Source organism: Haliotis rubra, unplaced genomic scaffold, assembly GCF_003918875.1.
Source record: "Haliotis rubra isolate DU_JTF1 unplaced genomic scaffold, ASM391887v1 Scf238, whole genome shotgun sequence".
Taxonomy (NCBI): Eukaryota; Metazoa; Mollusca; class Gastropoda; order Lepetellida; family Haliotidae; genus Haliotis; species Haliotis rubra.
In genome coordinates this window covers 669,787-696,016 of record NW_025766425.1, presented here as the reverse complement: position 1 = coordinate 696,016, position 26,230 = coordinate 669,787, and the positions used below count along the sequence as shown (strand labels likewise).

The 26,230-nt window shown below is 40.6% G+C and overlaps 1 protein-coding gene across 1 annotated transcript in view; it reads left to right on the top strand.

Annotated features, from left to right (window-relative positions):
* Positions 1–19,851, top strand: part of LOC124278485 (potassium voltage-gated channel subfamily A member 10-like) — a 53,052-nt gene extending 33,201 nt beyond the window's left edge. The window contains exons 2-3 of the mRNA XM_046714189.1: positions 13,974–14,909; positions 18,603–19,851. Of these exons, the coding sequence (XP_046570145.1) occupies positions 13,974–14,909 (936 nt within the window). The 3' untranslated portion in view covers positions 18,603–19,851. The remainder of the gene's footprint in view (positions 1–13,973; positions 14,910–18,602) is intronic.
* Positions 19,852–26,230: the final 6,379 nt, after the last annotated feature.

Here is a 26,230-nt window from a genome sequence, read left to right as displayed (position 1 = left end):
CTATAACAGGTTTATGATGACCGTATCTGTGAGCCCGATCACCGGATCGTGACACATGGAGTTGTAAAATCAGAAGATTAGAAGAAATGTTTTTTTCACTAATTGCGATATTTGTGAAAAATGTATACTCTCGCCAAAAAGAAACGCATATAGGAATTTCAACTGTATTTTTATGTTTATTTTGAAACATCTTGTAGGCTTAATGAGTCAATGAAATGTAGCGAAGTTGCACACTGGGAATGCAGACTTATCCGTTTTTGGCACCAACTCGAGGAAAGTCAGTTTGAGTGTCACATGGAGACGTGTGGTGGCGCTGAAGTCAATACCTCGTGTGACCACCGTGGGCATCCAGAACTGCACGGCATCGCCTCGGCATCGAACGAATAAGTCTCAGAATCTCGTGTTGCCAAATCGCAGCCCACTCTGCCTGTAGTGCCTGTGCGAGCTGCTGAAGTGTCTGGGGCTGAGGGTTACAGCGTCGCACCCGTCTGTCCAGGGCATCCCACAGATGTTCGATCGGGTTTAAGTCCGGTGATCTTGAGGGTCAGGGCAGCACATTGATGTTGTGGTTCTGGAGGAAGTCTCTAGTGTGACGTGCTGTGTGGGGCCTGGCATTGTCCTATTGAAACATCTGGCGATCAATGATTGGAAGGAGGTGTGGGCGTAGGATTTCGTCACAGTACCGTTGAGCTGTCAGGTTGCCCTGGATCATCACCAAATCACTTCTCCTACGACAGGTGATCGCTCCCCACATGATAACACTTCCCCGGCCGAATCTGTCCACCTGGGGAACGCAAGCGTCGGCGAAACGGTCACATATGCTTCACCTTTGCAATGACCGATAAATCAAGACTATGCTTCACCTTTGCAATTGAGCTTTAATTGGAATAAACACTTCCTTTTCTTTACAAAGTAACACTCTTTAAGCTTAGCTATGAATGACCGATAAATCAAGACTATGCTTCACCTTTGCAATTTAGCTTTAATTGGAATAAACACTTCCTTTTCTTTACAAAGTAACACTCTTTAAGCTTAGCTATGAATGACCGATAAATCAAGACTATGCTTCACCTTTGCAATTTAGCTTCAATTGGAATAAACACTTCCTCTTCTTTCCAAAGTAACACTCTTTAAGCTTAGCTATGAATAACCGATAAATCAAGACTATGCTTCACCTTTGCAATTTAGCTTTATTTGGGATAAACACTTCCTCTTCGTTCCAAAGTAACGCTCTTTTAGCTTAGCTATGAATGACCGATAAATCAAGTCTATGCTTCACCTTTGCAATTTATCTTTAATTGGGATAAACACTTCCTTTTCTTTACAAAGTAACACTCTTTAAGCTTAGCTATGAATGACCGATAAATCAAGACAATGCTTCACCTTTGCAATTTATCTTTAATTGGGATAAACACTTCCTCTTCGTTCCAAAGTAACACTCTTTAAGATTAGCTATGAATGACCGATAAATCAAGTCCCAGTGTACGAAACATTAATGGAAGTAGACTTTGTCTTTGATAAATCATTTCTATAGGGAAGGACAAGGAGTAGACATTTATCGTGATGTCCGATAGATCAGCAAAGATGCAGAGAGTATCTACTGTACATAGGCGGATCCAGAGAGGGGGGGGGGGTGCAGGGGTACGCACCCCTCCTTTTGTCCTGAAAGTTTATTAAATGACCATTGAAACTCTGGTGAAAATTAAGTGTGCACCCTCCCTTTTCTCAATAGTGTGCACCCCCCCTTTCTCAAAAAGCTGTATCCGCCCCTGCTGTAAGTAGTCTCTTGTGAAGACCTAAAAGCATTAGTACTTGTCCAACACTTGGGAGGTTTCCAGTTGACTGCATGGATATTTATTTTAAAGAAGATCGAAAATTCATTTGTGCCGATAACACAATGTTTCTCAAATCGCAACTCAACCATATCGAGTTAATTATCGTGGGATATAAATTCTTGAAGGCTAGGTGAGTGTTTTCCATTTTTCTAACCTCTAACTTTACGTGCAGCTAATTAAAGATGCAAGCTAATCAAGAAATGGAAAATGCCCTTTGAGAAAGTATATTATTTGGTACTTGCACTCATCATACAAGACGTTGACTTCGGTAGCGTTATCAAAAAGGAATTGTATTCAATGTAAATCGATTTTGTACCGTGATGTCAGTTTGAGGTTTCGATCGAAATATGTGTACTGGGAATTACGATGAAATTTTACTCATTGTCCTTAAGTAAAGAAGTGATTGACTAAAATCAAAATGACTTTTGTACTCTGGGGTTACATGTACAGTACAACGAATACAAGGCTGAGCAGCGGGTGCAAAACATACAGTAATAAAAATACGAGTTACCTATATCAATGGGCGGTTGGGTGGCCTAGTGGTTAAAGCGTTCTCTCGTCACTCCGAAGACCCGGGTTCGATTCCCCACGTGGGTACAATGTGTGAAGCCATTTTCTGGTACCCTCCGACGTGATAATGCTGAAATATAATGCTAAAAGCGGCGTAAAACCATACTCACCCACTCACCTATATCAATGAGAAGAAACGTTTCGCTGTACACAGACAATTACAATTATCTTCATGACAATGTTGGGTTATATTTTCAGATCATTTGACTATGGAAATGATTTTGTCGCTTCTATTACCATGGCAACTAGATGTAGGTGACGCCATTGATGATACCCACAGACGTACTATGACCAAATCCCTTTGTGATGAGTTTATGTCCGAGGTGACGTTTATAAAAAATGTAAATGTATATTTCTTAGAAATTATCACTACCGATTTGTTTGTCTTCTTTTGGCAGACCTTCAGGTCTAAAAACATTAAAGGGACTTGTGACATTTAGAGTGAGTAATTTGCATATGATGTCTACTTATAAGGGCATCAATATTTTAATATCATAATAATGATCTTCTGGAGAAGTAGGTGATCATGAAATATATATGTTACTATCAAATAGTAGAACAAAGATAAGTGTTAACCACAAACATATATGCAACAACGTTACTGTCTACAAAACCTAAAACAGCACTACTAAAGGAGTTTGGACGTGGTTCGACGATGACTAATACCGGCCCTTTGTTTTGATACTGATGTTGAGATATACTTATCTTATTTCATTGTCTGTGTAGGAACTGTGTATTATTAAGTTGCAGTATGACTAGGCAAACCCGTCTCCATATTGTGCAAGAAAGGGTCACACCATTTGTGGTCCCGTTTGCAAGGTGTTCGCGCCCATGTTTTGTGTTTCAGAAAGATAAGGCCCGAGCACAAATTAAAGCAGAGACCCATAGAATGCATTGTCCACAAACCCCAGGTCTTTCCTATTTAAAGAATGTGTCTATAAAATGTTTGGGACATGACAGGGATTCTGTCATAGTCAACGTCATAGGTCACTGACCAGCGGAACTTGGGCAGGCCCTGCACGAGGATCAGGACACAGCCCATCAAATCGCCATTGGCAGACTCACGCAGTATTTGCTATTGTTATAGGATATTTATATAGCGCACTTATCCACGCACTAGGACATGCTCAAGGTGCTGGTATACTTTCCCTCGATCATTGGATGTCAATCTGACGGCACATCTTATTATCAATCTCAACTCCCTGGGGAACTTACAACTCTTGCAACCACAAGGCGCACCGAGTTATTGCGGCTTTCCCATCCTTACGAGGTACCCACTCACCGCTGGGTGGACTGGGACCCATAGTCACAGTACTTTGTCCAAGTTTACTGCACCTTGCTGTACATACAACTAGGTGTTTGCACATATTCATGTGGCCACCATCTGGTCATATACAGACGGATTCGTGGGTTCTTTTACGTGCACAGGGTTGAGAACTGTACACTAGGGGTTGTGACAACACTGAAAGAGTCTGCACACAAAGGTGACTCCAAGGCTTTTACACTCGGTCACAGGTGGACTCAATCCCGGCTCGCTAAATCACTATAGCCTGGTCCCTTAGACAGGTTTCGTGTGGAAAAATATTTGACAAATAATGGCAGTATCACGTACCACTGATTCAACTTTGAAATTTCGTATGCACGTATATATTGTTACGGCTGATAATTTGCCGTGACAAAAGGTTTGAGAGTCCCCTTTGAACCAGCAAAACAGAACACAGACAAGACTCGACTGTATAATGAATAAACCATGAACAAGGTTACAATGAATGGCAGTACAGATTTCTAGTACAGTGCATTTGAGTCACAAATCTGAAATACTGGGTAATAAATCTAAAATATTAACTCACCAGAGTTTTGACATTCACACTGAGAACAGATATACTGATTGAAGGTCGTTGACAATGACAACAGTTGAAGAGACAAGCACGATCGGTCTTGAAACGGTCTTTTAAAGTCCTCAAACGCGCTAGTCTCGTCACACAACTCAACAATCATTCTTTATATAGCTCGTACAAAGTTCTCGAGCACTCTAGCAAAGCTAGGCTACATCATTATCCTATCAGAACGTTATAGAATGCCATCGAAAACACAAGACACCACGAAAAGCAAACTAAATGAGCCGGAAGTCAAACAAATTAACAAGCCAGCCAAGAGCAGGTAACTCCAAAGCGATATCTTCAAAAGATAATAACTATCAGTTAATCAATGTGATATTACAACTTACAAACCCCTTCCCTCCCCCCACAAACACACACACACACACACACACACACACACCACCCAACCCACACTCTCATAACATTACACATTTTAGAATTTGCTTGGATTTCAGATTTGTAGATTGTGGACTGACAAGATTTTAGTTGTCAAGAGCATTATAATCCGCCATCAGTGGTAAACTTCACCCATGGTACTCTTAGTTTTAGTGACGTCATTGACACGGTGTTTAGTTACGTGTTCTCAAAAGTTACCATGACAAACAGTCAGGAGCTTCATGTTCATGTTGGTCTCTGTGCAGAGTTGTGTCCCTTGGGCATGTCCGAATCATGTCATCGGGAGTTCCGATCAATTTTTCTTTCTGAGCGCCATACCAGTGCTCGGTGTTCGCTAAAGTGGTGGGGCGGTGTTGTAGTCAAGTGGTGAAAGCGTTCACTCATCACGCCGAAGACCCGGGTTCGGTTCCCACATGGGTGCAATGTGTGAAGCCCATTTCTGGTGTCCCCGCCGTGATATTGCTGGAACATTACTAAAAGCGGTGTAAAACTAAACTCACTCACTCACTAAAGTGGTGAAACATCTACGACGTACCTCACTTTGGGCACCTTCCCGGCGAAACTGAGACGTAAAGATGTACGTGTACCTGTATTAACATTGGAAAATGAAGGCAGTGCCAGAAAGTAATTGACGTTATATAGTGAACATTATACACTAATATAAACATAGCCATAAATGCAGATAAATGTATCACACTTTGGATCTGTTAGATGAACTCTTTCTGACCCAAGAGATACTGGTCTTGGATTATGTCTAATGGTCTGTAACGATGCATCGAACTGTCGATGGTTTGCAATTGTTGAGTCTCCAATAGCAATTAATGGATGGTAGAAATGAAAAACTATCGATGCATCGTTTAGTAATTGACTTCCAGTGATAAAAGCGCAGCGCAAAATACAGGAAGTACCAGACTCGTTCACTTTGATGTTGAGTTATCCGCCCCTGTTACCTTTTAAACAACCATGACTGTTTACTTGATCCGGGTTTCAGGTTTCTTGACAATTATCAAAAGAGACTGAAACTCCTTCAACTTGTTTATAGTTCATATAAACTATACATTCATGTTGAAATGACTTCAAATGAGACAATTCAAGGAGACAAAAAGCCCTATTGCAATAGTATTTCGATGGTTGGTCGCAATAGTATGCTGCAATAGATTATCGCTGTCGCAATAGTTGTTTCCCCCTAAATAGTCACCCCTACTGGTTATCACTTGTGGTTGTTTTCATTTAACGCTGCACTCAGCGGAGTTATCACTTATGGCCACTGACTGGTTTAATACAGAGGAACGCGGTCGGTTAGTCTGTGATATTAACAATTTCCAATCGCATGTAAGGTGAAAACTATTGCTGAAACTTTGTTCATTTACCCTATGTTATAACTGGAATATTAATCAGAGCCGTTATACCAAAATTACTTATTGTACTTAAGTACAAAGAGGAATATTCGGCAAGCAATGTGAACAGTTCATATTGGAACTGTACCCGTGAAGATCCGGGGTAGAATAGGTCTTCAGCAACCCATGCTTGCCACAAAAGGCGACTATGCTTGTCAGAAGAGGCGACTAACGGGATCGGGTGGTCAGGCTCGCTGACTTGGTTGACACATGTCATCGGTTCCCGATTGCGCAGATCGATGCTCATGCTGTTGATCACTGGATTGTCTGGTCCAGACTCGATTATTTACAGACCGCCGCCATATAGCTGTCAACCAAGTCAGCAAGCCTGACCACCGACCCCGTTACGACAAGTTATCTTACCAGTTCTGACCTTAATCTTCACGGGTACCACCATGTTGGAAAGTAAAAGATAATAAATGCTGCGTTCCCGTTCCAATGAGCATCTTTAGAACCATATAAACCCATCATGTACAATAAATGTACAATAGGGCGATACGAACAATAAACATAATTTGAATAAACATTCAAAAGAGAAAAAGAGAAAAGCGATTAGATGTCGATGTTCTTTATGCTAATGTACGCACGGCATGATGTGGCATGGCATCCAATTCCTTTTGAACAATTATGGATTCCTGCGTAACAAATCTGGTCTTTTGTTCATTCAAATACACACAAAGTCATTTTGTGTTAACGGTTTGTATGCATACCAAACATATCAGCAATTCTACGTAAACCTGGTTACTTTGTAACTTTGATCACATTTTGATGTTTAATAATTTACATCTTTGACAATATGTTTTCTATCCACGAAAATGGATTTACCATTTGCTTGTTCGTGCTCTTGTTATACACCTGAAATAAACTTGGAACTGAATGCGAACAAAGTTGAATTCCTGTAACAACCGCCTTCAGTTATGCGCTAAATGAAATGCAATGAATTGCCTGTAATTTCAGTGTAAGATGTTTTTCGGTAAACTTTGTCGGCAAAAACTCATGTTTGATGGTTGATAATGAAACAAACCATGAATGGTTACTAAGTGTTTGTTTGTTGTTTAACGCCGCACTCTGCAATATTCCAGCAAATGGGAGGCAATCTGTAAATAATCGAGTTTGGACCAGACAATAGTGATCAACATCATGAGCATCGATCTAAGCAGTTGTGACACGATGACACGATGACCACATGAGTCTGACCACCCAATACCGTTAGTCGCCTCTCACGACAAGCATGGGTTATTGAAGATCAGTTCTGACCCGTATCTTCACGGGAAGATTACTCAGTAGTGGTGTATTTACGGGTATCATTGTCATGTGTTGAACCTTACGTTTGAAGAAGTTCGGCTACTGTTTTCAGACTACTGACAATTGTAAGTTTCCGCCTTAACCATTTGGCAAGGGTATACTGTATTTGCCCTGACAGTTCATCATGCTGCTGCTGTTCAAAGATATATACTCCATCGTATGGCACAGATTACAGATCCAGATGATAGAGAGCATTCACAGAATGTACAGTGCGAATATCTAAACCTATAACTTGTTCATAGTTTTGTGCAAAATTGTAATCCTCCGACAAAACACAGTAAAACATAATTCACATAATCTACAATGCGAATATCTAAACCTATAACTTGTTCACAGTTTTGTGCAAAATTGTAATCCTCCGACAAAGCACAGTAAAACATAATTCACAGAATCTACAATGCGAATATCTAAACCTATTAACTTTGAGCAAAATTGTAATCCTCCGACAAAACACAGTAAAACATAATTCACAGAATCTACAATGCGAATATCCAAACCTATTAACTTGTTCACAGTTTTCTGCAAAACTGTAATCCTCCGAAAAGAACAGTAAAATAACATACCAAAGTTCATTGCGAAAGGGGACATTTAATGAAATTTCGCTTATGTATAGAACTCAGCAACAGATCCAAGCTACCGTCTAGGAAAATATAAAAGAGAGAAATGGGTTATACCTTTTTGCAAACGTGCAATCCTGAGACACAACACTGTACAATTACAACAAATCCGGCTAAATTATAACACACCACGTTTATGAATGACAAGCTTCGCTTTTCTTGATAATGTGACGCCTTAACGTTGATTCTTCCCAGAAGTCTATATATATATATATATCTATAAATCTATATAGTGGTATGTGGTCCTGTGCATAGAGTGCAGGTCACAAATCAGGTGAAGTTAAGCAACGTTGGGTGCGGGAGTCCTCGGATGGGTGACCGTGTTTGTAGTTTGACTCCTGAGTATTTCTAGGACTTCAGTCCTTCCGCGAAAGACTTTGACCAATTTCGTCCCACAAGTGGTCCATGGGGGATACATCTGGCGACTGTGCTGGCCAATGAATAACCTGGATGTGTTGCTGGGCCAGATACTGCATGAGAGTCTTGTTGTGTGTGCCCGTGCGTGTCTTGTTGAAAAGTATGGACCTCTCGGTGGTGATTGAAGACAGATACGATGTGATTCTGAAGAATCTGCTTACGGTAATAAAGGGCATTAACTCTCCCTTGACAGACATGAAGGCAGTCCTGTGAATGTAATTTATTCACCCCAGACCATGACACTCCCACCACCCAAAGGTCTGTCTGAATTAAGAGTCATACTGTGGACAGGAATTTGTTTCTAAAGCATTTTTTCAACTGGACATGCCCTTCGACTTCATGTTAGTTATATTCATTGATCATTGTCATGCTGAAATCCATCTTGATGAAAATATGGACAATTTTAGACTGGTGCGTTTTCAATGATGTTCAGTAGCGGAATAGGGAACATTGCAAGCTACAAGTTTCTAGGGACATCCGTGGATTCCTCCAGAGCACGCACAAATCAAATACAGTGTACAATATTCATAGACTGTGCAAACAGCAATCATTGGGTTTACAACTACAGGGCATGCATGAAGTACCAGCTGATTATACGTCAGTATGCAGGGGACTAAGGCACTTCTTGACTCATTGGGCGGTGGGGTAGCCTAGTGGTTAAAGCGTTGGCTGGTCACGCCGAAGACCCGGGTTCGAATCCCCACATGGGTACAATGTGGGAAGCCCATTTCTGGTGTTCCCCGCCGTGATGTTGCTGGAATATTGCTAAAAGCGGCGTAAAACCAAACTCAATCAGTCAGTCTTGACTCATTGACATCAACGACAATGTCGTCAAGGCTCTTCTAGAAAACACATAAAAATGGCTTGTTTGTTTCTTCCACAAAACGCTCAACTGGTAATGAACTAAGTACACCGGGAAGTTTCCTCTGAGAGCAAGAAAACCTGAAATACCATCATTTCAATTACAACCGTCCCCATATACATATTAACATTATTAATAATAATAATAATATAATAAATATACACTTGTATAGCGCTTGTTTCCAGTATAATCAATTGCTCAAAAGCGCTTGTGAGCAATGAACTGTCCTGGGAATACACAGTCTAACAGCAGCAGACTTTAAACAAATGTGTTTTCAGTAGTGATTTGAATGATTCAAACTCAGGGGCACTTCTTATTTCAAGTGGGAGGGAGTTCCATAACTGGGGGGCTGAGATTTCGAAACTTCTCTCGCCAAGTGATGTACGAGCTGACGGAAGCTTCAAGAGACACTGGTTACAAGAACGTAGAGTTCTCTCAGGTTTATATTCTTGGATGAGTTCAGAAATGTACGGAGGAGCATCGCGGTGGATAGCACGGAATGTCAGGGTCAGCACTTTAAACTTGATTCTGTCCTCAATTTTGAGCCAGTGGAGATCTTTCAGGATTGGGGTGATATGTACTGATCTTCTGGTTCTGATTATCAGTCATTACAGAGCTAACTGGCTCACTGCAGTACACTTTGCGCTTTGAGTAGCATTATGCATGTAAATATGCGCTATATAAATGAACTAATATGATATATGACATGATGTTATGTTATCTTATCTGTTGTGTTGTGTTGTCTTATCTTATCTTATCGTATCTTATCTTATATGTTATGTTATCTTATCTGTTGTGTTATGTTATGTTATGTTATCTTATCTTATCTGTTGTGTTGTGTTGTGTTGTCTTATCTTATCTTATCGTATCTTATCTTATATGTTATGTTATCTTATCTGTTGTGTTATGTTATGTTATGTTATGTTATCTGTTGTGTTGTGTTGTGTTGTGTTGTCTTGTCTTATCTTATCTTATATTATATTATCTTATATTATATTATATTATATTATATTATAATTATAAATCTGCCGTGTCACATAATTCCTTCTGCGCTGACATTCTGTTTATGCATATAAATATATTTAGTTGTACCTAGCATGTCGGCAAGTTTGTAATAACAAATACTATGCTAAGAAACAGATTTCTTTCCGTCTAACGACAAAATTGTCAGTGAAAAATGTTTGAATAGATCACTGAAAAACAATGATGACGCCAGGTGTTCTCGAAAAGAGCAAGGATGTCTTGCCCTACTGGTTTCAGAGGCCATTTCCACATTGACATCAGTCAGTGTTTATAATTCTGATCTGCGTTTTTCCATGACTCCAAACGCAATTCCGCACCAGTAGCTTGCAACGTTCTGGTGCTGCATGAGTGAACGGGAAGAAGGAACAAACACGAAGGCGCTGATGTTAAAAGGTCATATACCGTTAATAAATTGCTGAGGTATTCATTTTGTCCCAAACCACCCAACTGTGTATTTTAAGTAAGATTAAATGTTATTCCATAGTCATCAGAAGAAGAGACACATTTTATCAGTCAACTGGGTAACTAAATTATATATAATGTAATACATGACATTTCTTATGAGACACCCAAGGGACATACACAGGCACATTAATGATATAAAAAACTATTGCTTTAAAAGGACACCCATCAACACCGACGATTTGTTTTCATAGCCGTCAGTATTGAACCTTTTAGCTGGGGTTATTATGATTAAATATTTAGGCAAAGTACAGCATCTTAGCTATACAACAAAAGCAGACATTTACACACATTACTTAACAGAAGTTTAATACCAAAACGTGCGCATAACACAGGTTACAAGTATATGGATATTGCATTTTTGTGTTTATCGTATAGCGCGACATGTTGGTATTGATTCAGCAACTTCTAGAGCGCCCATCGAACGATTTAAATTTAAAAGAATGCCCAGTCTAAACTATTCCCAAAAGCAATTCTGTTTGGTGTAAATAGATAAGCAGCTGTGTGTATTATAAGAATAGATCACTCAGTATCAGTGATGACACCAGGTATTTGCGAAACGGGTAGGCATAAACGGGAAAGTACGTAGTATTCCTGCCATGCGACGTTGTCCTGTCAGCAAGCTAGACAATCAAGTGATCGATGGAAAGATAACCCAGTTCAATTTTGAATTACGATTACTGACACATGTACAGAGATTACGATGTTTCTAAGTACAAGCAGATCGCCTGGGAAATAGATTTGTTCCACTAGGGTTCCACTAGCCCTCGCCTTTCACAAGGGCTTCTAGAAAAAGAGGAATATGTTTATAAAGTGTACTCCATGATCAACAAATGTATGCGATTGATAGGCTAAGCTATCCAAACCTGTTTGCTACATTGGCGAAACGGAACTTTTGATCAAACACTCATCTTTGTGCCATGGTACATCAATAAGCCAAACAGTCAAGAGTTTCTGTAAACGGCCATTTCAATAATGAACTTTATGTTCATGGTGGTGTATAGCAGGGCTGCGTGTTGTCCCCGACGTTATTCTCAGTCAGTAATGAGGTGAGGTGAGGTGAAATTGGGTTTTACGTCGTACTTGAGAATATTTCGTTCATATGACGACGTGCATGCGTGTGTATGTGTATGTGCGGCTGCTTGTACTAGCCCAGACTGAAGCTGGTTTTATAGTGCTAGCCCACTGAGATACCATGCCGCAGTGAAGCATGAATACCCGTCTCAGACACATTATACTGACTCCGAGCCGACCAGTCCTTGTTGTATCCAGTAATGCCTAGCGCCAGGCAGGGACCAACAAGTACCATATTTTAACGTCTTTTGGTATGACGTGGTCGGGGATCGAACCCGCGACCTTCCGCTCTCCGAGCGGACGCTCTTACCACTACACCACGGAGGCGGTCCCAGTCAGTAATGACAATATAGAGGTGCTACCTTGTTTGTCGATCCGGTCCTAGATATTTTCATGTAATAAATGGGGTTAAATCATATGAAAGCCATAAATATAGGTATCAATATCGCACACGAGGTTTGGCGTAGATATATTCAGATGGATATGTATGTGTTGTATTAGGTGGGGCAGAGGGAGGAGATGTATAATGCATGTACAAGTAGTGTATGGATGCACGACGACGACTTGGGCTTGTGTGGGAATATAGGTCTGTCGATTTTTTAAAAGGTTTTCTCGTTCGTTACATGTTTTATGCTTTTGAATGACATATAGGTATAGGTCAAAGCTACCAGACATTGAATATCTATCCAAACTATTTAAAATTTATATGTGACAAAACATCCAATTTGATGAACACTAAATTATGTACTCCTTTAACGATGACTACATGACTGATTTTGACAAAATTATTGGACGACTTTCTGGAAGGGGATTCAGTTGGTCACTGTTACAACTCTCGGTTTTAACGACATGCATTCACGATTGGCACAAAATCCGCAGTTCCTTGGAGTTCATTAGATATTTTCCAAAAGAAACCTTTTACACGTTATGAACCCACGAAGACCAGGGTTAGAATTGGTTTTCAGCAACCCATGCTTGTCGTAAGAGGCAACCTACAGGATCGTGTGGCCAGACTCGCTGACTTGGTTGATAGAAATAGAAGCGACAAAACACTTCCCACATTCATAAGAAATATCTGACAAAAGCAGAGTTGATTGTACAATTGTGACTATATCATGAGCAGATATTTGTTTCAGCAGTATTTCAGCTGAATGATGTTGTTTGTAAACAAATCGGGTGATTGTCACCATGCGATACGATAACAGAGCATGTGTTAATGAATCACTATGAAATAGTGATGATACCAGGTGTTCGCGAAAAGGTGAGCGTATCCTTCCCCACCGCTGACATCTGTCATAAACGCATGTGCTCACCAAAAGTCAAAATAGGGAATTGCATCGGACATCATTTTTGTCACTGATGCATCAAAGTTTGAAATTTCCACCACGTGTCTACAATAAAACGACTTGAAAGCGTCACTGAGGTATTGGATGTTGTGACCTTGGTCAAACAACCTCTGAGCAAGACTAGCATGACGCTCCTGATCAAAAGAGCACACTCGAATGTACCTCAAATGTTGTGAAATGTAAAGCTGTTGGAATATTCCTCAACATGACACATGTCATTGCATTTCAATTACGTAGAGAGATGCTTATGATGTTGATCCCCGGATCGTCTAGACTCGATTATTTACACTAGTGGTGGTCCGATTGATTGAAATAATCGAAGATTGGTCGCAGTGACTAAACGAACAAGCAATCGATCATGTTTTCTCATAATCGAACACAAACAATTCTGGAACACTTGTTTTCATTAACAATATTTTTCACAAGGTTGGTTTTGTCTGTTACATTTCATAAGCATTACAAGCTCGTTTCAAGTCATGATTGAATTTATCTTAAAGACTCCAAGAAATTTATGTTCCTGACATACTAGTCATTCTTTAAAGAAGTGAAAATTTGCCCAAAACACCCCAAAAGAACTACATGTGTTCCCTTATTTTTTTGTGCATTAACAGATTTCATTAATGACGCTAACCAATTTTTTTCGATGATCATCAACACTTATTTACACACCTGTTATGTAGGTGGGGTATTGCTGTGTGTGGCGTCAAACAATAAACAAACAAAACATGACGAGATCTTTCTGTCTAAACAGATTGCTGCTTATGTACACTCATTTTTTGTCTGTTCCAGATCTGGAGCACCTTCTACATGTTCCTGGTGTTCATCTCAGTAAGCCTGTTCTGCGCCCAGTCACATCCAACATTCCGTGTCGCCAGGACCGACATCAGCCCCAACATGCGCAACATCACCAACCCCAAGATCCGCATGTACCACGAGACAAACATGCGCCCCGAGCTGTACTGGTTGGACGTGGCCTGTGTGGTAGTCTTCACTATTGAGATTCTCCTATATCTCATCTGTGTCCCCGACAAAGGAAGGTTCTACAAGAGCTTCACGAACGTCATCAATTTCATCCTTGTTCTGGTAGCATGGGCTGCTTTTGTTATGGAGATGACGATGGGGGATGAACTTTTGGATGGGGAGGGTTACACTTACTGGACGTACGGGACACTGAAACTTCTTCTTGTTCTCAGAATACTCCGGTTCTTTCGCCTGTCACAGCGTTATTCGTCTCTGAACGTTATCGTGCTTGCAATCAAGGCAAGTCTTAACGAACTGGTTCTGATGGTGATGTCGTTCTTCTTGACTGCCACCATCTACGGCTGCGTCATCTACGTCGTGGAGATTCACAGCAACTCCTTCCACGACATCCCCGTTTCAATATGGTGGGCTATCGTTACCATGACAACAGTTGGATACGGTGACTTTTACCCGTTGTCAGCTATCGGACGCACTATAGGGACTTTCTGTGCTATATGCGGTTTGGTAGTGTTGTCAATGCCTATTGCTATCATTGCAGCCAATTTCAACAATTTTCAGTCTCGAAACGAGGAACGACAGCAACGGCAGAGGGGGATTCAAAACACTCCTCTAAAGAAGATAGGGTGGATGGCAAACGTCCCTGTGATACACCAGTATACGTCCAATCCAATGGATCCCAACTCTTTGTCAACAAAGGCTAAGATAAAAATGATTACAACGAAACCGCAGAATCGGAACTATTGAGTAAGTTTTGAGGGGTCGTATACAAACCGATACTTTGAAGTCTGATCCAATTCTCTATTTCAACTTTTACCGTATGTTCACGTATGTTTTCAGGAGAACAATGCATCTACCTTTGCATGTGTTAGTGAAGTGTTCACGCATGGTTTCAGATGAACACTGGATCTGTCTTTGCACGTCTTTCGCGGTGTTCCCGTATGTTTTCAGTTGAATAATTGATCAGCCTTTGCATGTGTTCGTGAAGTGTTCACGCATGTTTTCAGGTGAACACTGGATCAGTCTTTGCATGTGTTTCGCGGTGTTTCACGTATGTTTTCAGTTGAATAATTGATCAGCCTTTGCATGTGTTTGTGACGCGTGCTCACTGCGGGACAGGACATGCTCACCTATTTGCGAACACCTGCTACCATCACCGTTTGATTATGATTCATAAACACAGCCATGCTAGTTACTAGATATCTTCTGATTATGTAAAGGTTTATGCTGCTTTCATCTACGTCCTCGTGTGGACAGACATCACTTAAATGCCTTCTAAAATAGCATGTGCAGGGTTGGGTGACGGGGGTTCATGTTCTCATATTATGAGCAACGATCTATGCTGTCGGGATGACACGCAATCAACCGATGCACATAAACTGACCATCCAGTTCATTTGGTTTGGCCCGGAATCCCCATGAGATTACAAGCTTCACTATTCCATGCACAAGAACTGACAACCGTTCCATTTTATCTTACCTACATCCTTATAAGATTACAAGCTTCTCTATTGGATGTTTCTGGTCTTCTCGTACGACGAACCCGTGAAGATCCGGGTTAGAATTGATCTTCAGTAACCCATGCTTGTAAGAGGCGACTAACGGGATCGGGTGGTCAGGCTCGTTGACACATATCATCATATCCCAATTGCGTAATCGATGTTCATGCTGTTGATCCCTGGATTGTCTGGTCCAGACTCGATTATTTACAGACCGTCGCCATATAGCTGTAGATTGCTGAGTGCGGCGTAAAGCTAAACTCAATCAATCAATCAATGAATCATATACATATAATCTTCACATCGTACAGTGTAGGGGATTGTAGTTCAGCATGAATCTCAGTGTACTTTTTGCATTAAACCTGAATTATTTCCCTACCTGTACTTTCATATCTTATTTTGGTTTTAATGTCACCAATATATTATTTAAAAAAATCAATATCTTCTTGATAGTTTTTAGGATTCATTGAAGATCTATGTGTAGAATTCAAATGACCTGTATCAAATATAGATATGAAAGGCTAAGTTACATTGGAGAAATAGCATTGACTCGAATCTCGATTCGTTTGGAGGAACGTTCTAAAAAAAGACATAATATATACCAAACAAATAGACTAACAATTTAAACATTACTGTGTTCAGTTTAATGTGCAAACTTCATTTAATTTGATTGCTACTAGGATATGTTCTGTATACATTAAGACTTTAGTGACTGTCCTATCAAAAAACAGTACAGTCAAGAGAGGAGCGTTCTGATCAGAAGCTGATTTGACCACCATTTGCTGTTATCTCTACTCTGCATCGTCTTGACACAGACTCCGCGGTGCGGGTTCGATCTCCGGACGGTTCATACCAAAAGATGTTAAAATATGGTACTTGTTGGCCCCTGCCTGACGCTCGGCATTAATGGGTACAACAAGGACTGGTGGGCTCTGAGTCAGTATAATGTGTCATGAGCTGGCTCTATAAAACCAGCTAAAGTCTTGGCTAGTACAGGTAGCCACACATACACACGCATGCACGTTGTCATATGAGCGAAATATTCTTAAGTTAACCCCAATTCACCTCACCTCACCTTGACACAGACTGAATACGTCATGTTCTGTGGACTATTTCGCAGTTGTTACTGCAGCGCGTTGGAAAGATGTGGAGTGAGTGAGTGAGTTTAGTTGACGCCGCAATCAGCAATATTCTAGCTATATGGCGGCGGTCTGTAAATAATCGAGTCTGGACCAGACAATCCAGTGATCAACAGCATGAGCATCGATCTGTGCAATTTGGAACCGATGACATGTGTCAACCAAGCCAGCGAGCCTGACCACCCGATCCCGTTAGTCGCCTCTTACGACAAGCATGGGTTACTGAAGATCAGTATTCTAACCCGGACGATCGCGGGTCGGAAAGTTGTAGAAGTGGCGAGTGTTGACGTTAATGTACACATCTATTGACTTTATCCCAATATGCCATTCAGACACATGGATGGGCTAGTCCTTGTTCTATCCCCTTGGAGCCGATTTGATGTCTTGTGGATCTAACCACCAACCTTCTGCTCTCCGTTTAGAAGATGGAATTTGCATTAACGATACGTTTTGAGTGTAAAACCTTGTTTTTATGGAACGAGTAAATCCTGAAATCCCATTTTCCGAACAAGTACTTTTGAGGACGTCTACACCCATTTTTCGAAAATCTGTAAATTCGTTATCAGTTAATATTTACATGAGAACAGTTCTGAACGGATTAACAACTTTAACATTGTTAAACGCTGCACTTAGCCATATTCCAGATATATGTCGGCGCGACGGTCTACAGATAATCAACAACCCAGTGATCAACAGCATGAGCATCGATCTACGCTACTGCGATACGATGACACGTGTCAACCTAGTCAGTAAGCTTGACCACCCAATCCGTTTCGTCGCCTCCTCCAGTGGCTCAGAACACGCCAGCCATTTCACAAGCACCATGTTTGACCGCGATTCATAAACACATGCTTACGTGACATATTCAGGGATTGCAATTGCAAATTTTATCATTGTACAAAATTGCCACATAAATATAAATAGTACACATGTTTATCATTTACTAATACCCAACAGCTTTCTTATGTTTGAAAATATTCCGGACTCCACCAAAATCGTATACTTTAATCATCAACTGTTTCACGTCAGCATTCAACTTCATTTTTCATCAGGCATGTGTATCCCGTGCACGACGAGATAGTGGCTGTTCCGTTTCTGCGGTTTCACCCCGCCGCGACAGATAACAGCTTTTGCGTTTTCAATGATGATAGTTTCTTAAACAACTTTTTTGGTGGAGTCCGGAAAATTTTCAAATATAAGAAAGCTGTTGGGTATTAGTAAATGATCAACATGTGTACTATTTATATTTATGTGGCAATTTTGTACAATGATAAAATTTGCAATTCATCGGTCCGTTTCTGACTCAAACGGACTGTAAGTCATGCTTGTCGTAAGAGGCGACTAACGGGATCGGTTGGTCAGGCTCGCTGACTTGGTTGACACACGTCATCGTATCCCGATTGCGTAGATCGATGCTCACGATGTTGATCACTGGATTGTCTGGTCCAAACTCGATCATTTACAGACCGACGCATATTGCTGGAATACTGCTGAGGGCGGCGTTAAATAACACACCAACCAACCAACAACATATTCAGTATCGCAAAACGGACAATGAATATGTCGCTTATAGCCCATTCGCATTTGACATATCCGGAACAATATATTCGAAAAGATTTTTAACGGTTATGGAAATGCCGATAAACAAAATATGCACATAGACATATCTGTTAAACTGTCTTTTGATAATCCAGCCATATAGTCGGTATGGATTTGAATAGATGATGTAGTTGCCTTTCAAATTTTCTGAATTACGTTTTACTACAATGCTGATGATGTCTAACATTTCTGTACATCCTGCAGTGGACGGCAAGTGGACAAAAGCCCTGGTACGTTTTCTGTGACAACTGGCTGACATGGTCTTTCCTATCGTTCATCCTTTGGATACAGGGGAATAAAGCTTGCCGTGGAATACCCGACGGCAACTGTTTCCAAGACAACCGTTTCAGAAGCGACTGGGCAAACCTGCGCAATGATTTGCCTAATACGGCTCTTTATGTACTCCTCAAGTAAAAACTTCATCCGGCGACTCTATTCGCCCTTAGCATGTACAACGAAACTGGATGGCAGACGAACGATTTATCATGACATGGTACAACATTTTTCAGTATACATGGGACGTCGACAGAAGAAACAGCTGTTCATCTGCTGTCATGCATAAGATAGAAACCTGATAATGTGTAAATATGACCATTCTGACAAGTGGTTGTCTGAGGGAGAATTTCTGCAAACATTGATGCTTATGTCCATTTCCCCGCTGTGATATTGTAAGGCTGTTGCTGATAGCGGAGTAGGCCTCACTTACTCTTGCCGCTGAAACATTGAAGTGATATTTATTTGTTAACACCTTGATATTTTTTGAACGTTTTATGATGTATTTTAGACAAAGGCTTGTAGAGATTTGTGACAAAAAATGGTGACTGTGTATAGGTTGTGTACTTTCGTTGCCGTAACACCAAACAAATCCTGCTCGCATCGAGTGTAATCTGTCCCGTGGACAATATGTACTTATCCTAGAGAAACTGAAATCTCCAGTTTACTCTTGACATCCGTTACTTTGTGTCTCTGTCGCAGTCTTGTTGAATTCGTATGCAGCTTTTATGTTTCAATGATTTTGTAAGGCCTATCGATCAGACTACACGATTATGCATAATTCAGACAATGCGGTGCCACAATAGCGCTATTTGCAGACAACTGAATAATTTCCTACTTGCTTGACATACGCCGTGATCAATATACAAACATTTCTTACCACAATATGCAGTTGACATGGTTAAAAACAGCTACACGACAAAGAAAAAAACTACAAAAGAAATCAATACAATATTGTGAGATTCACTTGACTAATGGGAAATGCTTAACAGTTTTGCCATGATATTAGTCTGTAAAACCACGAACCAAGAATACAGATCCCCATTCTCCTGTGATAAATATCACTGACCACTGGCATGCAAGCCCTTATCTGTGTAGTCACTTTAGCGTAAAACATGTTCCCATATAAAATATGAGATATGTGTTCTTGACTTCATGACATTTGCGTTTTTAACGGCATTTATCTGTTCGTACAGAACGACAGTATATCTTCTTTCGTTCGCTGCGTTTGTCTTCATTCTCACATGTTCACCTTGACAGCGCTTTTTTCGTCAATCCAATATGTCAACTTTGTCAGCTCATTTGTCGTGAAACCAACATATACTACCCATCAAGAGTTTAGACTCGCTTAAATCAATCACTATAAGTTATGTATGTACATATGGTTACAACGAAGATGAATTTCTCCACTAACTTGGGGGAAACATCTGCAAACCTTGTGCAGATTAATTGCACGAGGATCATGCACCACATTGCTGAAAAGCATTGTGTAGATATCGTGCATGTGAACAGCTGCATTTGGTGTAAAGTTTGATAAAAAATCGCCATTTTTCACCGAGTTTCATCATGACAATTAACATTTCAACGTCACTAATTTGTTTTACAATACATCAGCTCATGTATAAACAGTACCTGTAAATTGTAAGGATTATTGTACAAAATCTAGTTCAGAACAGTTGACTGAAGTAAGTCGCTACATTTACAGTAGTGAGTCTAAACCTTTGTTGGGGAGTATATATTCTGTCTTAGTTAGATTCATATTGATTCCAATTCATATCTACCTTGTTAGCTGCATCCGTCTTGATTTCAATATATCTACATTGTTTGCTGCATCCGTCTTGATTCCAATATATCTACCTTGTTAGCGGCATCCGTCTTGATTCCAATATATCTACCTTGTTAGCTGCATCCGTCTTGATTCCAGTACATCAACATTGTTAGCTGCATCCGTCTTGATTCCAATACATCAACATTGTTAGCTCCATCATTCTTGATTCCAATACATCAACATTGTTAACTGCATCCGTCTTGATTCCAATACATCTACCTTGTTAGCTGCATCCGTCTTGATTCCAATACGTCTACATTGTTAGCTGCATCCGTCTTGATTCCAATACATCTACCTTGTTAGCTGCATTCGTCTTGATTCCAATATATCTGCCTTGTTAGCTGCATCATTCTTGATTCCAATACATCTACCTTGTTTGCTGCATCCGTCTTGATTCCAGTACATCTACATTGTTAGCTGCATTCGTCTTGATTCCAATATATCTACCATGTTAGCTGCATCCGTCTTGATTCCAATATATCTACCTTGTTAGCTGCATCCGTCTTGATTCCAATACGTCTACATTGTTAGCTGCATCCGTCTTGATTCCAATACATCTACCTTAGTTAGCTGCATTCGTCTTGATTCCAATATATCTGCCTTGTTAGCTGCATCATTCTTGATTCCAATACATCTACCTTGTTTGCTGCATCCGTCTTGATTCCAGTACATCTACATTGTTAGTGTTTCCATGTTGAATCCAGTATATCTTTCTTAGCTGCATCCCACTTAATTGCATCACACACTGTGTAATGTGCATTACTTGAATACTGGTACATATCATAGTCGATATGTAAATTATATTTTTATATAGTTACAACTTTGGAAACCATGCTTGATATGCTGACTCAGTGTGTTTTACAGAAATTGTGATATTTGTTTCAATTGTGTCAAGGTCCACTATCCTTTCGAAAACTGTGTTAATGCGTGAGTGAAAGCACTTATATTCAGAATGTGTCGCTCAGATGAAGAACTTCTATATATTTTCCTTTTATGAAGGTGTAAATCTAAGATCCGGAGTGCAAACAAGAAATCTCTGCTGAAAGCAGTGTCAATTGTACAATTCTCACTATATCATGGATATGTATTTGTTTGTAAATAATCAATTCTGGGCCACACAATCCAGTGACTGACATCATGCCATACGATGGATGTTTTTGAAATTATGATGACACCAATTGTTCTCGGAAAGGTCAGCGTATCCTGCTACAGCGGCAAAACACATTTTTATACTGTGATTTAAAAAAACATTATTGAAAGGTTGTAATGTTTTTACGAATGAAGCTAAGGTTCCAGTTCAGAAAGTGATCTTAGAGGTATGGCTGTCATAAATCTGAGTTTACTATGGGAGTTACTCTTGAAACATGAGTCATCAGAAATGGGATTCAAACCCAGACTTCCGACAGAAAAAGTGAACACAATAACTATAGGGCTTTACCACGGCCAGTGTGTGGAACAGGGACCTTATATATACTCATGCCAATAATGGTTGTCACCCCCTTCAATGTTTTTAATTGGAGAGGGGATGTGGGGTGGGGCTGTGAGGTGAGGGGGTTGGGGTTGGGAGGGGGTGACAACCATTATTGGGATGGTATATGTTAACCATTATTGGCATGAGTATATGTTAGACCTGATATTAATGATGACAGTCATATTCTAGCCGAGATATACAGGAATCAGTGACATCTATGAAATGAGCTTTGGTCCCACCTGAATTAATATATATTCACTTCAAGATTGGGTGGTTGTTGGCTCCGTCGAGAATATCGGCTTCTGATTGTACTTTTAACATGATGTGGGGCGGTGGGGTAGCCTGATTTTTTAAAGCGTTGGTTCGTCACGCCGAAGTCTCGGGTTCGATTCCCCAAATGGGTACAATGTATGTGTGAAGCCCATTTCTGGTGATATTGCTGGAATATTGCTAAAATCGGCGTAAACACATACTCACTCACGTTAAACGTGAAACCTATATAAGTGAACCAACATGCATGTTGACAGGGGCGGTGGGAAGCATAGTGGTTAAAGCGTTCGTTCATCGGGCATAAGGTCCGGGTTCGATTCCCACATGTGTACAATGTTTGAAACCCATTTCTGGTGTACCCCGCGTTGTTATTGCTGGAATATTGCTGAAAGCGGAGTAAAACCCATCTCACTCACTCACCTTTACAACGAAGGCAGTCGGTATTTCTGTACTACAACATGGATAGCATAGAACCTCGCTTTATAGACATCACGGGTTGGTTGAGTGTTAGCCAGTTATGACACGATATCCACATGGTGAAGCGTTGTTGTCCCTTTGATATGTATTTTTGAATAAACAATTTGAAACACTAACATCTCGGTATTTTGGCTTGAAAGTACCAGGAGGCGGTGGGGTAGTCTAGTAGTTAAAGCGTTGGCTCGTCACGCCGAAGACCCGGGTTCGAATCCCCACATGGGTACAATGAGTGAAGCCCATTTGTGGTGTCCCCCGCCGTGATATTGCTGGAATATTGCTAAAAGCGGCGTAAAACCAAACTCAGTCAGTCAGTCAGTTGAAAGTACCAATGAAGAGAGTCTTTATCGGATACACTGACGATACCCAGTGGTGTGTTTCAGTAATCCACAAGAGGAAGCGAAATCAAATACTCATCTGGGATTTGAGAGTGAATACTGATGTACTGACAGGATTAATACTTGTGTTAAAGCTGATGCATGATCTGGTGTACATCATCATCATCATCATCATCATCATCATCATCATCATCATCATCATCATCATCACGATCATCATCATCATCACCACCACCACTACCACCAACATCATCATCATCATCATCGCCACCATCATCATCATCATCACCATCATCATCATCATCATCATCAATGTTAGCAATATAATTTACAGATGGAAATATAAACAGCAAAGCGGGCTCGGGTGATCCTGGCACAGTCAGGGTTGCTAGGCTACGATGCGAGAGAGGGTGTTCTACAAGGAAGCTCTGCCTATTGGATCCATCCCCAATGTCAATGTGAAGACTTTCTAACTCGGTAGCTTTCTGTATTCTGAGTGTCAACAGATTGGGAGGTACCAAACCGAACGCACCGAGGAGATATGGGAAGTCGAACAGCCTTGTCCTTGAGATGCAAGCGTAGTCCAGGACCGCACACTTGTTATGTTTTTCCATAATCAAGTAAATCACCCGGAATGAAAAGGAATGATATATAAATGATAAATGGATTATTAAAAACGATGGCCCTGATACGCATGAAGCGGTAAACTTCAAACTATTTTATTTATTATTGAATTGTAAGACCCATTTTCCAGAACGCCCTTTATATCATCAGGGCAGTACCCTCACTAGACATCTCAGGCAAAACACGCAGGTTGATCATATCGCTTAAGAAACCACGTTTGTGCCAACACAGGCCGGGCGCTGGGGTGTGGGACAGTGTTCATTACATAATCTACATTTATATTTACATTATACTAATTTACATCACACTTGGACGACCTGTCCTGAGCAGCAAGCAGGGAGCCTCCTGTTTCACTTTTCAGGCCAACCGACTTCATCCAAGCGAATGATGCACTGCTCATGAACTCGATGCAGTGATACAGAAAGCCTTCGGTTGAAAAAAGGTGAGCCTGTGCCGATCTGGGTTTTTTTTTTGCGGTCTGGACTAGCGTTCGTTCAAAGGGCAAATTCGCACCCATTGAAGTCCTTGGAACATCAACCCCCATGCGGACAAATGTTAATCACCTGCGTCATTCTGTTTTGTCATTCTGCCAGTTTCCTGTTGAGACTTGACATGTTATGACAGTAACTGTTATCAAACCGTTATGGCTGAAGAAAGTCGCCAGACTTGGTTTAGTTCCAGCCACAATCATGCACGAGTGTATACTTTCTTTAGCTCATGAATTTATGATTTGTTTCCTATATTATCGGTTACATCCTTTCTCACTAGGGCTGGGACGGGTACTCGGGTACTCGAATCCGGGTCGGGTACACCTGGAATCGAGTCCTATTTCTAGGAATCGAGTACCCGGAAAAGGAGAGAACTCTGTAATGACAAGGGCAGATAATATCTTGTCTTTTTCATAATTGACGTAACACACAGTTACATCATTGGTATTGTCCGATTAATGAAGGTTATTATTAATGACTGTAATTTATCTACGCATGAGCGGCGGGAACGAAAAGTTCTGTGTTTAAACGAGGAATGTACGTAATGCTGATACTCTTTATATTGGTTAAATAGACGTAAATTAAATAGCCTAAGATCTGTTTTAATGTCTTATTGCCATCCTTTCAAGTTTCTATAATAATCTCTGTCAACCCGTGATTGATTATTCAGACAGTTGACAGAAGAGCTGTATTCCTTACATTTCCGGGTACTCGATTCCGATTCGGGTAAGCACATGCGGGTACTCGATTCCATTTATTCCTACCCGTCCCAGCCCTATCTCTCACACACACGCACGCACGCACGCAAGCATCACTCTCCGGCTGCAAGAAGACCAGATCAGTGAACAGATTATTGATCCACCGCTTCATTTCAATCTATTTCAACACAGCTTTCAACCCAAGTAATGCAATGTATATAATTCCATTATATCGGTTTACTACTGAATATATGCTATGTCCATTTCATCACCTGATGAATTGGTACCAGATTTTTAGATTTGGGTTATTTCTGTTACATCCGTAGCTTGCTGCATTGCGATGTTCTTCTATATATTTCAGATGGTTGTTCAACTGCACATACTAAAAACTTTATAGAGCCCGCGCCGAGAACAATTAAAAACGAATAACCCTGTTTCTACACACACTGGGTGAATCCACGACCACAGACCGACACGTTTCGTGGAAAGGTCAGGGATTCGTTTCAAAGGCCGCGCCATACAAAAGTTAAAACGTCATACGTGAAAAGTTGTTATTTGTCTGGCGGGTTCGAATCCCCACATGAGTCAATGTGTGAAGTCCATTTCTGGTGTCCCCCGCCGTGATGTTGCTGGAATATTGCTAACAGCGGCGTAAAACCATACTCACTCACTCACTACTTGTCTGGGGTTGGGTATAAATGAGACGGGTAGGACGGATCGGAGAAAGTAGACTGTGTTTCAACGGGGAATCTAACTGGCATATTTGTGGGTTGGCATTGCAAGCCGGCATTAATTAGTCACAAACACTTACAACAACAAATACACAAACACCGACGTGCAATAATCTTGAACGTAAACCCTGTACATCTCACCACACCTAAAACAATACAATAAAACACGTGGATGTGATACGAGCCATCAACTTTAGGCCATCCACATTTTTTTAATGTTGGTGCTGATGAAAAAACCAAAAACGAAGCAGTTTGCCATTTTCTTTTCAAGCTGGTGACAGAATGACAGAAAATGACCCTCCTACAGTACCCAGACCATAAAATTTTTTTCTTATTGTGAGAATCCTTTTTTCTCAATTTTAGACAGTTGATATATCATTAAACATCAGGGAACTATGTGAAATAATTATGCTACAAACTTTTAATAGAGCCTCTTTAAATGTCACGCCATGAAAAATCGGTATATTGTTACGGCATTTCCTACAACAGAACACGAGACAGTGTAAGTCTCGGGTGTCATAGCATCAATGAAATAATGTAAACTCACTTTATATATCAGCCCTTATGTTATTTCCAACGGCAATTCTTCAACTATTGCCGCATTCAAATTTAGCAAATAGTTCTCATACTACCACCG